Source organism: Plodia interpunctella, chromosome 14 (genome assembly GCF_027563975.2).
Source record: "Plodia interpunctella isolate USDA-ARS_2022_Savannah chromosome 14, ilPloInte3.2, whole genome shotgun sequence".
In the NCBI taxonomy this organism is placed as follows: domain Eukaryota; kingdom Metazoa; phylum Arthropoda; class Insecta; order Lepidoptera; family Pyralidae; genus Plodia; species Plodia interpunctella.
Genome location: NC_071307.1, coordinates 1,870,669 through 1,888,765, shown reverse-complemented (window position 1 = coordinate 1,888,765; position 18,097 = coordinate 1,870,669). Strand labels below are relative to the sequence as shown.

Sequence of the window (18,097 nt, the reverse complement as noted above, 5' to 3'; positions counted from 1 at the left end):
GTTCAATAAATAAATCATTTAAAATTAGGCGCAGAAGTCTTACGAGTATAAAAATACCAATAACACAGGTTATACAATACTTCTAGTACAGTCGACCGCATGTCAAACTACCCGAATAATTGCAAACTCACTTTTATTACCGCCGCATACAGAGCCATGCAGCAGGGTAACTTGGCATGCGGTCGACTGTACCAATAATAATACTAATTTTGGAATTCGAGTATGTTTTACAAAAAAATTGTTTATATCTTTGTTATATAAATAAAATATTAATATATTTGCTTAGACCCGGCGCCCACTGAGCTGTAGTTGGCTACCGAATTAAAATTGTTGGATTTACCTAACTGTAGATGCTTAAAATATGTGTAACAGTAGATATTTCTTTATTACATTTCCCATTTTTCTGATATGTTTCCCTCAAGTTGGCAGCCCTGCGACTATTATAAACACAAACTAAACAGTTACATCACTAACCGACTCAATTGGTCTGCCAGCGCACTTTAATTGACGACAATAAAGTACGTTCAACACACTTATCCGACCAAATGATAGCATAACTTCTAACAATATGTTTATTTCAGACAGAAAATGCTTCTTAAATTGGTCGGTTTACACATGATTTGCTATCCAGTCAATAGATTTTGATAGAATCTAAGGTGACCTGCTCGCGTTTATTTTAAATTTTCATCATATGTTCTCATTTATATTCGTAAAACTCACTAAAAAATAAAATTATTAGCTAGTCTTAGAATGTGTATGTACCCTATTTAAATCATTAAACTGGCACTGACATACATAAATATATATTTTTATTTCTCGATTTTAAAAAATCTGAGTATGTCAGTACTCCTATATTTGATTTAATGGAAGTAAATATTATATATAGGGGTGGAATGTAACTACTATAACATCTAGGTATGAACCCGAATAACATTTGGTCTACTCTACAGATTCTGAATTTTTTTTAGTCCCCACCACTGGGAAAATATGTCTATAGATAAAAATATCTATTTCCGTACGAGTACAGATTGATTTTTTTTTTCATACTCTGTTTCAACCAAAAGCACTATGCCACTGGCCAGTGAGAAAAGAATTACATTAGGTGGGTACCTATTAACACGTATGAACCAAAATAAAGAAAGGGTAACGACCTTGCCGCAAACCCAGTGCACTGTGAACTACGCAACACGTCTAAGATTTACGAGGAAATCCATTTGTTTACACTAGTCTTCACTGGTTCAGTCTGGTATAACTGATAAACGATTTTTTTAGGTTTGGTTGTGCTTGGCTCCGACGCTCAACGGTTAAAGAAGAAACACGGAAAACTCTCAGATAAGATAGAGAGATTTCTTTAGTTCTTAATTTAAGAGCATGTTCTATTAAATAACCGAAAGAATTTTGTAAAAATCCATTGGTTTAGACCTCCCACGGAAAGCTCATCAGAGACTATCTCATAACGTCTGGATTAATAAAGAATAAACTCAAAACCCCACAGTTATACTTCTAGTATCCTATTTCGAAGTTACTTAATAGAAAGTTTTGTTTTACTTATTTTAATTTTGACGACCTCGGTGGCGCAGTGGTAAAGTGCTTGCCTCTGAACCGAGAGGTCCCGGGTTCGACCCCGGTCGGGTCATGATGGAAAATGATCTTTTTCTGATTGGCCCGAGTCTTGGATGTTTATCTATATATAATATTGTATCGTTGAGTTAATATCCTATAACACAAGTCTAGAGCTTACTTTGGGGCTAGCTCAATCTGTGTGATTTGTCCTAATATTTATTTATTTAATGACGATTGAATTCGTGAGTTGTATACATAATTACTATAATCCTTTTTTTTCAGTTTTAACTCGTATTTGATAGTGCAATATCTGCGCCTTCTTTCTATACCTTTCTGTTATCTATAGTTTTACGTTACGACCACTTGAGGCCGAATAAAATGTTTGATTTATTGACGTTTTCATTTGTCCCCGTCCCTATCCACTTCAAATGCCAAATAAATTCTACAACAAACTTCAACAACGTGCCACATAATTTTCACTAGGAGCTTAAGTACGGACTTGAAAGTATCCATCGATCCCATAATGGGAATTAAAGAATTTAAAATTAAGAAAAAAAAATGTTTAAAACAATGGGACCACATGACGAATATACGCTTTCAAACAAAACAAAAATTTTGAAAATCGCTCCAATGTTGACGGAGAAATCGTTGAACATAGAAAAAAAAGTATATATAATACCCTAACAAACCTCCTTTTTTGGAAGTCGGTTAAAAAAAGTAACTGTTTACCAAGTTTATGGATTAGCCAATGCAATGGTACTTTATATCGACGTCGTGTATATTGTAAAAGTTATTATGAAAAGGTCTTTCTGTCTTGATAGGGAAAATGTGCTGTTCTTCTGAAAATTAGCGTGAATTCTTGAAGTGACGGTCTAGTTTATATAGAGACTGAACAGAACAATCTGGGATACAAACTCTGCTTATTATGTACGTGTATAATAATGCTTTTATTTATATCTGGATTTAGATACCAGAGACAAATAATTTTAAATTTAAATAAAATCGTATCGATCGCGTTGCGTCTCCAATCTACCGACGTGAGTCACCATACACAATCATAGCTCAAGTTGGTTTTCAACAGAACGAAATCATCACGCAAACTGGAAGTACTCCACATTCTTATTAAATGACATCAACTGTCATGCAACCATTTGACAGTTGGTCAAATCTGGCCTATATGCAATCCCGATACCATGTGATTTCCGTGACCATTTCCGCACCGGATTCCGCTCGTGTTTCAATGAATGGGTTCGAGAGTGATTTGTATTGGCGGTGTCGTGGTAGAGGGACTAAACGAAAATATTGCTCTCCTTGGAGTCCCGGCGGTTGGGTGCGCCCACATGTTCGCGATTAGTGCTGGGATTTTTATAGTCGATAGTTTCTTATCGATAAAAAAGTCATTTCTTTCATGCGCTAGCAATATTGTAGTTCTAATTTTGGATAAATAAAAATCTAAGTATGGCAATTTCACCCTTCTTTCCTTTGTTCAAAGATAAATAGTACGGTAACACATTTAATATCTTTAGTGCATCGTCTGATTTATATGACGACTATGCTATGCAAATTTATTTCTTTATAAGTACTTACTTCAAAACTTTCTCACTCTCGTGAATTCACTCAGAGAACATCCGATTATGTCAAACCCGAATATGTCAATCAACAACCTCAGAAATCTCGTTGAGAGAGCGCAGCGCGTTTGAGCTTGAGGTAAAATTTATTTTAGGTAGATCAATATACGAGTAGACTCTGAATTTTGATTTGTATATGTTTCCAAATTCACATTACAGAGTTTTCCTGCTACTTTATAATTATAGCGCTAAACCTCCTAACCGAGAAGATATTAAACAAATCTCGACAAAAACAGACACCTAGTCGATAAATCGCAAAAATGGTCCAAACAAACTCCATCCTTATCCCTCCACGAGCCGTCTCAAGGAGCGGCCGCGAGTCACAGTGTAGCCGGCGTACGCGCATCCAGAACAGACGCGATCCAAAAATACCGCCACCGACCCGGCCGCATTCGTTGACATGGGCTGATCGGGCGTGTTGAAATTAAAAATTCGAATCGAAACATTCCAAATTCGAGAATTTAGATTTAAATTCGGAACTAGTGTTGTGCCGGTGAGATAATTATTCAGATGTGGCGATGTCGCCGACGGCCCTAGGAGCTGACTTGCCACAGTGGTGTGGTAAAACAGAAGGATGCCCGCAAGCGTTGTTAGGCTGGCTGTACTTGACGCACGATCAAAATGACCAGGTAATTATGAACATTCATTAGATGGTATAGAATTTGTAATCTAAAATCAAGACCTTTTCTATCTGTATCTCTAAACAATATTTTAGTTCGCTCTAAATATTTTTTTATGAATAATAAATGTTTAAGTACTTATATTTACCAAACTCACAATCACCAAAAAGTCATACCGCTTACTCATAAACAAGCTCTAGCGCGGAGTTCCCCTTCCATTAAAATTTCAATAAAAAATATCCTTTATATTCAAGGCTTCAACTTAACCGTATATCTTTTCATAAAAATATTTTCAGTAGTTGAAAATTTGAAACGCGATTGAACAAAAATATCAATTTTTCCGTAAAACTTCGAATGCAAAATGTTCGAATATCAACTACGGTATATTTATACTAAAGCTTCCAAATAATTATGAATAATACTCAAAGTTAAGTAGGTTATTATTATTGTAAAAATAGTTTGGATCAAAATTCTCAATTTAAAGTATTCAAAGTATGTGTGTTTTTATTTATCCTCCTGGGTTGCCGTTTTCATTCTGTGTCTGTGCAGGACTTCACAGATCTTCGTCTAAAAGACCCTTTGAATTTTGAAGATTCACCTCTAATTTTATGTCCGGCCGCCGCCAGACGTCAATCATCTTTGATGGACTAACTAGTTTGGTAGATTTAATCCTTATAGCCAATAGTAGCGAATAGAATAAATAAATAAAATAATAATATATTAGGACAAATCACATTGAGCTAGCGCCAAAGTAACTCAACGATACTATATTTTATAACAAATACATATATAGATAAACATCCAAGACCCGGGCCAATCAGAAACAGATCATTTTCCATCATGACCCGACCGGGGTTCGAACCCGGGACCTCTCGGTTCAGTGGCAAGAACTTTACCACTGCGCCTCCGAGGTCGAGATCGTCAAAAATAATAAAATAATTCCAACTCCAATAAACACTAAGCCCGCACTGCGCACATTTGCCAAATAAAACACAAACAGTGAGAGAATTTGTTTATTTTCATTGGTTTCATTATCTTTACATCACAAAAATAATATAAATCGTGGAATTATTCATAATTTTTTAGCCAAAGACTAAAGATTTTGTTATGATTGGAAAAATCCATTCGCAGTCTTGATTGATGGAATGACAGAAATTAGGACTTTTGTCCAGCAGTAAATAAATCCCATTTAAATATTTAGCAAAAAAACTAAAGCGTAATGTAAATGTTTGAATACAGTACACCATGTCTATACCCCTTACGAGGTACATAGCATAGGTATGAAGTACATTTAGTAGCCGATTTTTCAAGATTTTATTTGACCACATTGCCAGCATTATTGATGAATGTAAAGCTATTTCTTTTATCTATGGTCACCCATACCAATTTACATCATTATAGTACTAATAATTTTAAAGCTAGACCGTCGACTATCGGACGGACATACGAACATGCCGGAACTAAGTATAAGGTTTCCTTGTCTGAAGTACTACGGAACCCTAAAAAGAAGACCGTCAGAACCAATTTTCATTGCACAAACAAATCTTTTTATAATTAAGTAAATGTTACGGCTAAACACTGAAGTGAGGCAGCACCTAGGTTAGCCTTTATAATTTCGGCTAGACAGGGTTGCAGTCAGTCGCAGATGGTTAAATGTAGATTTTAGGTAATGATAATTTAAATGCTGTTCTTTTAATATTCCATCCTATCTTGGTAGGTTTTATCCTGGAATTAGTATAAATTTACAAAATTCTTCGTAAATACTAATAGTTCTATCGTATTTCTAATGAATTACGTTCTAAACTTTATAAGTTACAAATACTCGTAGGTAAATTCAAACATAAATGAGCAAATGTAATTGTTAGGTTTATTTAATTTGGCGCATTCCATAACTATATTTCCTTCTTCAGCCACGGTGCCCGCTTACTATCAGGCATGGTGTACAAGAACGCGGTCATTTCACCGCCGATTAGAGAAATAAAATCGCTGTGGATGTCCGTCCGAGCTCCTCCATTGGCGAGCAAGAAGCGCGCGCGCATCTGTTTAACGAATTACTGCTGGTACAGGGCTGTCGCTTTCTACACTTTTATTTAAATAAATTTCCTTTGTTATTTTATTAATTGCAAAACACTTAATGAGTAAAACATTTTCTTTTTTGTTTTGTTTTAAAATTAATTATTTTACAGTTATTTTAACACTAACAATATTTTCAGAGGGTTTATTTTAATGATTTCTTAATAAATATTTGCACAATGTAATGTACACAAACTGAAATGAAAATTCTCTGTTAATTTAAAATAGCTTATAAAACCGTTTACGTCAATCAAAACATAAAAATGAGAACCCTATCACAGTCCAATTCCGTGCGCGTGCGTTGACGTCGTGAATCATTCAACAATCAAACTGAAATATAAACTTTATCTCAATTAGGTAGAGTTCGTTATCGTTTATAATGTATTTAATTGAACAAATATTGTAAATTGGATATAGTATGTGTTTTTGTTATACGTGAGTGATGCTGATGAACCTGTTAAAGAGGCACCAAATCGTTATCATAATCATAATTATAATTTTAAGCCAAAAGCTATAATTATTGGCGAGTGTGTTCACCATCACATGGCAAAAAAATATTATAAGCGGATGAAACAAAATTGTTTCAGTTCAATGTACCCATTAATAGTTTTTTTTTAATGTAATTACAAATTCACCCCCCATTTGTGGTCATTGGGATTAGAAATTTTAAAAAAAGTGTTTTAACTTTGGGTCTTTATCTATATTACACCAAATTTAATCAAAATCGGTTCTGCAGTTTAGTCAAAAGGCGGACATAAATTGTTTGCTTACTAAATGAAAAGTGACATAAGGGAAACAAAAGGGCCAGTAGTTTGTAGCTTGTGAGAAATAACTATAAATATAAAGATTGACGAGAAAAAGTGCCTGTGAAGGTCTAATTTCTGAACAAATGATTTGAATTTGAATTTGGAAATAAAAACAAAAACATCGAAGACAAAGACGGAGAGACGTGTAAAAGTAGGTAGAAAAGAAAAGATACAAGGAGCCCTGAAGGATTATGGATCAAAATTGTAGGTGCGTTTAATTACTTCAACAAGCCCAGGATAAATGATGTTCGGCAGATGAGGCATTACAAAAGCTCCCTAAGAGGTTAGGGACACTTTGTTATGCCTTCAAGATTCCACCCGAACAAATACACGTGTATTTGTTCGGGTGGAATATACGTATATTGCAAGATAAACTCTTAGGGACACTTTGTAATGCCTCATCTACCTGACTAAGTTTTACTATAAATTCATTAAATTATAAATTTATTAAAAAATATTTTTTTTTTTTCCTTTTACAGGCTTTTATTTATCTTGCAATATACGTATCGGGTGGAATCTTGCAACAATTTTGAAGCCTGTACCTATCATAAACTGAGTAGATAATTGCGCTGTAATTGTGTATACACGTTTAATTTAGTATGACAATGCATTATTATATGATTTAGCCTAGGACAGGTTCGAAGAAACACGACAGGTTTTTAACTAAGAAATAAACTGAGTTTTTATTTTGTGGCGTGATGTTTTCATATCACCTAGCCGAAGTCGGCAATCGAGTCAGTTTCAACTTACATCTCAACATTGTATCTCGGGTTTCCATCTCAACATCCGCGCCTTTGATGCACCGAACTATTACAATAAAGCCGTGTCTCCACTGCCGGATCCGTTATCCGATAAAAAACCGGACCGAATATCTGCGGTTGATATTACATAACACTGTGCATAAAATAAAATGTGGTATTTTAGTAATATATAGTCTTCGCTCAGTATAATTTCGTGGCGTGAGATATTTATGAAATATGGTGATTATGAGTCTGGACCGCTGTCTAGGTCCAGTCTCGCCAGTCCATCTCCTTCCGGAAGGATTTCCCAGAAACTCTTTATAATCTATATAGATAACCTGTATAGCTTCTTCGGCCCGGCGGTTTTTTATCTATTACACTGGGCGCATAATGGGTGTAAATTTTCTTGTCCGATTATAAAGTAATAAAAATATTTATGCATTAGCCATGTAAACGATACTATAGATTTGTTTGCGTTCTGGCATAAACTTGGCCTAAACTTTTTTTTGCCGATACCCATCTCCGTGGACAACGGATCCGGAAAGGCGTACGGCAAGAGCCGTGAACAAATGCCCTAAGAATCCGACGACACCTGAGTTTCTATTTTCACTAATGATGCTGTTTGTTAGTCTTTGTTCTTTGATTTGTTTATGGTAAATCATCTTCTTTCTTTCTTCAATGTTTATAAAGTTTTGAGGGTAATATTTTTAACCTTTTTTTTGCATATTCAAAGTAAGTACTATATTACAAAATAACATTAATAAAACAAATAAGACTTAAATAAAACCATAATAGATTTATGATCATCACGCTAATCCTCTCTAAGGAACCGAACTATATGCCTGCCGTAAATTTCAAATGAGAAACAAATATATTCCTTTTAATTGCACTCACCCCAAAAATATTATTTTCTCTCTGCATAACATATTGGTTGACTAGTACAAAAAGCATCAAGCTTTAAGTCCATGTTTTTGTAATAAGAAAATAAATAGGTAAATAAAGAAAAAAAATACCTATGCATAAAAGTATCTTTAACTGGAATTAGCCGCACGTGCGTAGACGCAGTCCAAATAAACTGGGTTCCGTCCACACGTGGCCTAAGCTCTAAATTTATCTCACCTGCGCCTGAGCAGACGATACAATACTATCGATTATGATATCATGGAAACGCCAACCATTTGCTTAATTCTGCGGTTCATAGTTTTGGGTCCTTTATCGAAAATGTAATACATCCATACTAATATTATAAAGAGAAAAGATTTGTATTTTTGTTTGTAATGAATAAACTCAAAAACTACTAAGCCGATTTTTATGAATTTTAGCACAGAAGTAGACGAAACCTTCAGGAGTGACATAGGCTTTTTATTATGGTTTTACCCGAGCTAAGACGAGGCAAATGCAATGTGAAACAGACCCAAAGAAACGTTACTTTATGTGTGTGCGTAACATTGTATGTTACGGCTTGGATTTTTAACGCTTTTTATTGTTTTTTTGTAAATAACTAGCGGCCAGTCCGGCTTTCGCTCGGGTACAACTATTATAAATTAAACACCAAAACCTCCTATAGGAATCACACTATCTATCCGTGAAAACCGTACCAATATCCTTCTGGTAGGTTTTTGAGTTTATCGCGTTCATACAGACTGACGCTACAGCCACTTCTTTTTTATAATAATATGTAAGGATGTGAATCTTTTAAATCGCCGGAAAGTAGTTGATAGCACTATTACGGTATTCCAAAGCGGATAAAATTAGCGCGGAAGAAACTGCGGGAGGCGTAATTTTAGATTGCGTTACGTTGGTCGCACGCAGGCGCACTACTGTACTGCCAACAGAACATTAATCTATCCAAGATCATTGTAAATTCGCCCCTATTGCCGTCGCATAGAGTTCCATGTAGGGTAAATGTTGACTATAGTTGATAATATTTGGACTACTTAGTGATTGCTTTTCAAACTTGAAACATCAAATGATGATTTTTCTTTTTATAATCTGGCTGACGACAAACCCTTTCTAAATACTGTTGTCTTACCTGCAAAATATGCACGATTTAAAGGAAATTAAATTGTAATATTTCAGGCAACCACACGCCTAGTGAAAAGTGGAAAACTGAAATATATATAACCATATAAAAAACAACACATACAAGAAAAAAATAACAACAATATCCCAGATACAAAAACGCAGAAGAAAATCAAACAAAAAATGCACGTATAGCATTGCATACGCGTAATTTTAGCTCGTATAATAATGGCAAGTCAGTAGTTCTAATTTCTACAATTGTTTACTCAAAATCAATCAAAATCAAATCATTTATTCAGAAACTAGGCCTTCACTTGCACTTTTTCACGTCATATTCTAAATTAAATGATATTTACCAAAGCTACAAACTACTAGCATTTCGGAACGACCACTTCTGAGAAGAAATGCCGAAAGAAACTCATTCAAACAGTGTTGGTCCCTATTATGCCAGAAGGGCTTACCATTTTTTAAATATAAATTTATGTATAACTTTTTTTTTACTCCAGTGGATGCCAGGGTCTGTGTGGGGCCCGCTGCCGACAGCCGTGCCCGGCTCTGCGCAGCCGCAATCAGACGACACTAACTCATTGGCGGACCAGCTCACAGCGCTGTCACTGCGCAGGCCTCCGCGCCCGCCCCCACCGGCTTACATGTGTCACCTGTGTTTCAAAAAGGGGCACTATATTGGAGATTGTCCCCAGGTATTTCTATCCTTCTTTTTTTATTTACAAGCTTTTATTTATATGCTTTAGTTAGTTTTAGTTACGTTTCACACATGTTTAATAAATTCAGGTCCCTTGGCAAGTTTGTTTGTTTGTTACCTCTTCACGCGCTATCTACTCAACCAATCTTCTTGAGATTTTTCATACATATATCGTTTGAAGTGCGAAGAAGGACATACTTCAAGAACACCTTCATCCCAGAAAAATAACTGCGCCCGTGGGAAATCACGCAGGCGAAGCCGCAGACAAAAGCTAGTACACTTATATAATAAACTTTGAATAAATCAGACCAATAAATGAAAGAAATTCGTTTGTGACTTAACACGTTGACTGCTGTATGTAATGCCTCTTTGTTTCAATAGTTATTTGTGTACATTATCGGCCTATGAGCTAGGTACAGTCTACAACTTACCAAAATTCATTCCAATACCACCACTATTACCACAACATAAAGTTTTTGAGAGATTGTGCCATGTAGTAGAATGTACGACTGAAACAAGCACTCTTTGTGTCTGCTCTAAGGTTTGTTGTTTGAGTCAAGCACAAAGCTTTGATTTATATATTAAAATTATTCCATGTCTTTTTAGGTTATCAGTTTTCTCTAGTTATTTATATATTTTATTAGTGGAAGAAAACGGGGGATCGGAAATATCCATCTATCAACAACAAATAAATAAAAAATTAAATATTACAACATAATAAAATTTTGCGCTTGGCCTGTGATAGTGGCGCGGTTAAGTCATTCTTATAATGTTCGGTCATTTGATGGGTGACCAAAAAAAATTTTTTTTTGAGGCCCACCGTGCTTTGGTAGGCAGGTCAAGGCGTTGGTCCCGGTTGTATTTGCAGTCGTTAAAACCCGCCAATCCGCTCTATCCTTGATATGTGAGTAGAGTATAGACCAACGTATTAAGTACCTATATACCAATCCTACCTATTCCTAGTATTATAAATTCGAAAGTAAGTTGGTTTGTTACCTCTTCACGCGTTATCTACTCAACTAAACTACTTGAAATTTTGCATATATGTAGGTTGAAATACGGAAAAGGATATAGGATACTTTTCATCCTGGAAAAACACCAACTGTTCCCGTGACAAATTCACGTGGGTAAAGCGGCAAAAACTAGTAAACTATAAGGTACCTACCAAGGTATGTTGACGTATATCGCGCACTCGACGCAATATTTCTCGGTACTCCATCTCAACTGGGCTCTCGCTTCTCGGTATTGTGTATCAGCATTCACAAACATTGCGAATAGAAAGCAAATCGTATTATAATTATGTGATGCAAACATTTTTATTAATATCTGTTCAGGCTATGGTAAGGTGACTCTGTGTTCTTTCAATTGATTCCTAATTAACTGGACTGAATGGATAATCTTTGTTTTATTGGCAACCATCGACCCGGCCTGGTTTCGTATCTACTAAGCTTAAACGCTATTTTTTATGTATAAACCTTTGTCAATAAATTAACTAAACACCAGCGAAAACTACATTAAAATCCATTGCGTGGGTTTGAAGAAGAAAGCTTAGAAACAGACAGACGCGGCGGGCGACTTGTAGTAATATATGTACATTTGTTTTTAGACAGGTGCTTTTTTACTTCGACAATTTTCAGCTCAAATACCAGCCTACCAGCCATTGGATGCCGAATTAAAATCTTCTGATACAAGACAAAAAATCGGGACGAACAACCGCGGTAGACTGGAAGAGATCCCTCCATGGGATAATTCCGCCCTTTATATTTTTTCTTTTACCTATGATTTCGCCGTTGCTATCGCCATTTTTCTTGTTTCTTTTTGTTTTCTTATGTAACAAAGTTAAGTATATGAAACAAACAAATATTTCGGAATTTGTCCTTGCTGAGGATCCTCATTGATGAGGGTCGTGCTCCTTATGTAACCTTCCATGCACTGTGTGTCGTCATTCGGATGCATGCTCTGCCGCTCGAGTGGCGTCGCTGACTTTGATCCTCAGTATCGAGCTAATCTGGTCGGTCTAACGCATGGGGCAACGTCCTCTGAATCTCGTCCCATATTTTATTTATTTATTTATTCAAACTTTATTTACCAAATGGTACGAAGGGCGGTCTTAAAGCTAAATGCATTCTCTACCAGTCAATCTTCGGGAAAAACTGAAAGATCATTCGTGCCGATTTTACCAGTTAACAGAAGTTTTTCTAGAGTGTAGTGGTGATTGACGACTAAATAAAATAATTATTAAGCACTTGCAAATCTTCTTCATAGTCGTATTCCTCATGGCTGAGGGTCGTGTTCTTTACGTGGAATTAAACACACATAACAACTTTCTTGGCATTAGTAATGGAGTGGTTTGCCATTGCCTTCTCCATTTCACACACAAGTTAATATAATCAACCAGTGTGCAGGTTTCCTCACGATGTTTTCCTTCACCGGAAGCCAATGTCACTAACATTAATTTACAAATATTTTCTCTTTATGAAATTATAGTATGGATTATTTTTTTTGTACATAAAATAAATAAATAAGTCCAACAGACTGTCACCAACATTAATTGAACTGTCCTGTTTGTAAAATTGCTTAGTTTCTTCTACTCTGTTTCCAGGCGCGACCCAAAGGCGAAGGTCTGACGCCATACCAGGGCAAGAAGCGGTGCTTTGGAGAGTACAAGTGTCCCAAATGCAAGCGCAAATGGATGAGCGGGAACTCCTGGGCCAACAACGGACAGGAGTGCATCAAGTGCCGCATCAACGTGTTTCCGCACAAGCAGGTGCGTGTACGTACTTCTTCTTATTTATGCGAATTACTAGCTGCGCCCCGAGGCTTCGCTGCCGTGAGAATTTCTGGATAAATGTTCCCTACATGTTATTCCAGGATATTTTTGCGTGAAAGAGTAACAAACATACACAAATATATCCTCACAAATTTTCTTGGTTATGTACTAGTTTAAATTAATATAGTTAATCTGCCATTTCAATTTGAAAAAGTTATAAGTAAGTTAATATAAGTTAAGTTAATATAAGTTTCATATAAGTTGGAACTCTAAAATGATTTGCCTGATAAAATTGTGTTCGTTTTCCAGAGACCATTGGAGAAGCCAGATGGCTTGGACGTGAGCGACCAGTCTAAGATCCACCCGCAGCACCTGTGTCAGAAGTGCAGGTCTTTGGGGTACTATTGTCGACGCGAGTACTAATCTCACTATAGCTGAGAGCTTAGTTTGGGTTTGCATTTCAATTCTTACAATCTTTAATAATAAAGCACGCACGGGTGTAATTTTACGACATTTTTGTCATGTATAAGATCCGCCTATCCGAAGACAGGGTTCATATTGTACCAAACTGTAAACAGTGTGCTAAATGCTAAGAGAATTGTTGTATAATATGAATGGCAATTAACATTTTGAATTTGAATCGATTCGAAGTGAGACACAGCGAACCAATCACATTGCAGTATGGTTGTGTCACAATGACGCATTGTGATTGATTCGCTGCGAATGTATGATGTGAATAGTAAACCCACACTAAGCCCTCAGACCATGAAAAATAAGCTATATCGCGTACAACAACACGCAATTGACATCGGTCATTATTAATCCTTTGCAAGACACTTGAAAACACGTCTACAGACGTTTAAACTATTAAACATCTTTTACAAAAACTACATTTTTGCCCCAAGCTTTTATTTTCGAGAGAGCATTCAACGCGTGATAAAAGAAAATCTTGTCCGTGCAGTTAAATGGTTAAGGAGTTCCCTTGTCGGGAGCCGATCGTGGATCACACACCATCAGATCATGTTCGTCACAAAAATGCATGGTCATCGAAACTGAAGCGCCGTGTAAAATTTAAACTCTAGGATAAATTGATGTCGGTGATATTTAATTGCAAGATTTAATTACATACAATCAAACATCGAGATAGGTGACACTACTAAATAAAAGCTTGAAAATTGTAGTAACAATATTTAAATTACTAATCTTTAATACCTAATGGTCGTTCTTACCTGCGAAACCTGGTCGTAGAAGGCTTAATTAATTTGATCGAATGTGCCACATGTCAAGTGGTGAGTGACGCATGTTATTGCAATGTAGCATCATAAGCGTATTATTGTAACTAAAGGCACGCCAAAACCCAAGTTCAGAAAAAGTTGATTTTAATTTTTAGGTATATCTATTGGTCTAACTACAATGTATTGTTACTTTACCAAAAATCTTTTAAATTATTTTAACTGTATTTAAAAATTTTTTTCGTTCGTTCGTTCATTCATTTCCGATTATTTTTTTTTTTAATTTCCTAAAATATCAATACAATTTTTTTGTAAATTATAAATATATACAAATAAAAAAAAAAAACATATTAAACTCATAATCGTTTTAATATTTTTCTTTGTAAAGTTTTAAAAATCTCACGTCACTTCACTTGATTTTTACGAGGTTTTTATTATTATTACTTATAATTTAACGTTAAATAAGATATTCACATGTATATTTCGAATATTTTTCTTTCAAAAGATTTATCGAGTGTTTGTTTTGATTATATAATTAAGTAGGTATAATTTTTAAATATAAGATTTTATAAATTGTATACTCCAAATGGCATTACAGTTACTTATGAATTTTATATGTATATTTAGATTATAAAGTACTTATATGCTTGGAATTGTTAAATTTGTCGAATAACATATAGATAAGAAGACTATAAAATTGATTCGTAAGATTTAATTCGTAAATATAATTTTTATTTTGATAAACTGAAAATTCAATTGTGAAATTTCATTCATTCATTCATTCAAATATATATTTTCAATAACACATAGTCGATTTAATACTCTCTGTTATTTAATTTGAATTATTAAATTGTGTTATATTGTTTTAGAAAACTAACCAAAAACAAAACCCAAAGATCCAGTGAATTCTCAACGTGCCAAATGTATTAGTTAGTCGTTTTAATATTATTTTTAGAAATACTCATATCAGATAAGAAAACTAACGTAACAATTAATAAATTTTAAATTTGTTATATTTTTACCAAATATACAGCCCAAACGAGTTGATGTGCCATATTATATTTTCCATACATTTTAATAAGTATTTCTTTGTATTAGTCATTAATATTCAAATTTAGGTAACTATATATAATGTTTTATAGAAGAAAAAAAAAACACAATTTAAAGTAGGGTACTTAATTTCAATTTTCACGTAGAAATTTGAGCGTTCAATGTAATCATATTACTCGATACTATAAAAATAGGTAGCTTTTTTGTTTACTACCACAGAGCATTATTACCGAGTTGTACTTTTATCTTATTTTTTGCTATTTTTTTTTACGAGCTCCTTGGTAAAGTGGTCACCGAGCCGCGCCAGCCGGCTATCTGGAATCAATTCCCATCGCGGACAAATATTGATACCTGTGATCACAAATATTTGTCTGTGGTTCCGGGTGTGTTGTGCCCGTTTCTGTGTTTGTGTCCATTGGACCCGCGATACAAGCTTAGTGCTTAGTGTGGGCCGTTAAGTGGTGTCCATTTATTACCACATCAATTAAGTATAAATTATCATACTTAATTCTTTACTAACAATATGAATAAGGAAAGGAATCGTCGCTGAATCAACGGTGCTTGTAGGGACGAGTGTTAGTAACATTTTTAATTTAGATAATAAGGAAAAATCCGGATTGAACAACCATGTTTTTTATTTTACATTTTAAATTGCTTTTTGTACTGGCAAATATTTTCGAAGTGTTCCTATATTTATCCTATAATAATAATAAACATTACGATTTAATATAGGTCAAAATATAATTCGTTTTTGGTTAAAGCCAATAGTAATTGGTTTTAACCTATATGATATCGTAGTAATTTTTATATTATTTTGTTAATTAAAACGATATTATTGAAATATATTTCAAAATTGACGACCTCGGTGGCGCAGTGGTAAAGTTCTTGCCACCGAACCGAGAGGTCCCGGGTTCGATCCCCGGTCGGGTCATGATGGAAAATGATCTTTTCCTGATTGGCCCGGGTCTTGGATGTTTATCTATATATGTATTTGTAATAAAAAATAAGTCTCGTTGAGTTAGTATCCCATAACACAAGTCTCGTACTTACTTTGGGGCTAGCTCAATCTGTGTGATTTGTCCTAATATATATTTATTTATATAAATGGGCTATTATATATGATTTTCCATGATTTTTATTGTAATTCCATAAGATATTTTCTGTAAATATTGTCAGGAATTAAATTTGTAAACCTATATGTTTATTTTTCAAATTGTACCTTATGATTTAATAGATTATTAGAACAATAAAAAGCATACTAAATAAATATATATTGGATACCTGCATCTAGTATTCTATAGGTACAATATGTATATATTTAGTTTTTATACATTCATATACCAATGCCATGTCATGTATATTAAATTTGAGTTCTTACATATTTAACAAAATTTAAATAGTTCATGTTTGAAAAATTAAATATATATATTTTTATATTTTATGCAATTATATCGTCAATAACTTCCCTGTTAAAAACATAAATAACTTGCCTATTTACATATTTGTTAAATTAGAATTTTACCAATTTTGATTTTTATTCGAATTAGTTACTAGTTACGAATAAGGATTTCTCTATTATAATTTTTATCACTTACCTATTATTGATGAACATATTATTGTAAACTGTTACTTAAGTAGAATATTGTATCTGAGATTTTTAATTTTTAAATAAAATTCTCATTACAAAAAAAATGTATATTTTTTTACGATTTCTTAATTTAAATTTACCGATTTAAATTTTATTAAAATGAACCGCCAGTTCACTCATATTCAAATAATACAAATTCTAAACAATATATTGGGTATTTGAACTAGGTAAGTAGTGGGTTTAACACAAAACACTGAACTAAATTGAAATAACATTATTTTTTATTACATCGTGACTTTGCTGTTGGATCAACTCATGAAACAAATTCACATCATTTATATACGGACATAATAAAACAAATATTTTTTTGAAAATACGATAACCTATTGAAATGGTGTTAAACAATAACTCGTGCTCATCTATTTGGTCGTGCGTAATCCATGTAAAAAAATATGATTACGGCATTGATTAATTTTGCTACCAATATATGTATACGACAAATGTTGGCTCGGTTTACTAGGTACTTAGCGCGCTTATTTTTTATACTAGACTTTGCCCGCGACTTCGCCCGCGTTAATTTCTCACAGGGACAGTTCAGAGATCTATCATTTTTTGCAATATTTCACGAATGTCGAAAATTGCAATTGAATAGAAGCTTGAAGAGAGATCGAGAAAGTGGAATAGGATTGAACAAAATATAGTAAATTTCATTCTCATACTTAACTATATTACGGTATATTAATTATATCCCTAAGGACATAACTATATTACGGCTTTTTCAATCTTACTGCGACATATACAATACATATAGCTCAACGTTACATAAGCAAACTTACATAAGCAAGTAATATAGTAACTTACATACATAAATATCATGTTATTTTTAATTATTCGCAAAAATATTCAAAAAATTATAAATATATCGAATAACTACTAGACACAGTATATAAGTGCCTCAGAATTTATAAATAGTTATGACATAGATAGATACTTTAGTGTCTAGGTTAACGTAGGAAAATTTAGTAAAAGCTTAAACTAAAATGCAAATGTTTTGTTTTCGTGTTTGGCCATAATTTAACTTCTTTCGACTTCGATAAATCACGACTCACCTGCAAACATAAACAAGAGTCCTATATATATAAAAACAGTCTTTAAAAAATATTCATATCGATTTCAAACTTGGAAGTGAGAACACTTTAAATAAAAATTAAAAAAAGAAAACAAAATGGCCAGCATTATGCGATTGGCTTTGCTATTTTTGGTCGTATGTGTGATTGCGTTTTGTTCGGCCGATCGTTCACA

At 34.0% G+C, this 18,097-nt stretch overlaps 1 protein-coding gene across 2 annotated transcripts; it reads left to right on the top strand.

Annotated features, from left to right (window-relative positions):
* The first annotated feature begins 3,487 nt into the window (after nucleotides 1-3,487).
* Nucleotides 3,488-16,835, top strand: LOC128675463 (zinc finger CCHC domain-containing protein 24-like). 2 transcript variants are annotated; one of them, XM_053754888.2, is made up of 4 exons: nucleotides 3,488-3,820; nucleotides 9,959-10,153; nucleotides 12,758-12,928; nucleotides 13,235-16,835. In XM_053754888.2, exons 1-4 carry the CDS (start codon nucleotides 3,710-3,712, stop codon nucleotides 13,346-13,348), a joined length of 591 nt encoding a protein of 196 aa, XP_053610863.1. In that variant the 5' UTR covers nucleotides 3,488-3,709; the 3' UTR covers nucleotides 13,349-16,835. The 2 variants fall into 2 exon arrangements, with proteins under 2 accessions (XP_053610863.1, XP_053610864.1); XM_053754889.2 differs by having other exon boundaries at nucleotides 12,758-12,922; nucleotides 13,235-16,834.
* Nucleotides 16,836-18,097: the final 1,262 nt, after the last annotated feature.

Coding starts and splice junctions, on each gene's coding strand:
- LOC128675463 (XM_053754888.2), top strand. CDS start 3,710: ATGTCGCCGACGGCCCTAGGAGCTGACTTGCCACAGTGGTGTGGTAAA. Junction 3,821..9,958: donor CGCACGATCAAAATGACCAG/GTAATTATGAAC, acceptor TTTTTACTCCAG/TGGATGCCAGGGTCTGTGTG. Junction 12,929..13,234: donor TTCCGCACAAGCAGGTGCGT/GTACGTACTTCT, acceptor TTCGTTTTCCAG/AGACCATTGGAGAAGCCAGA.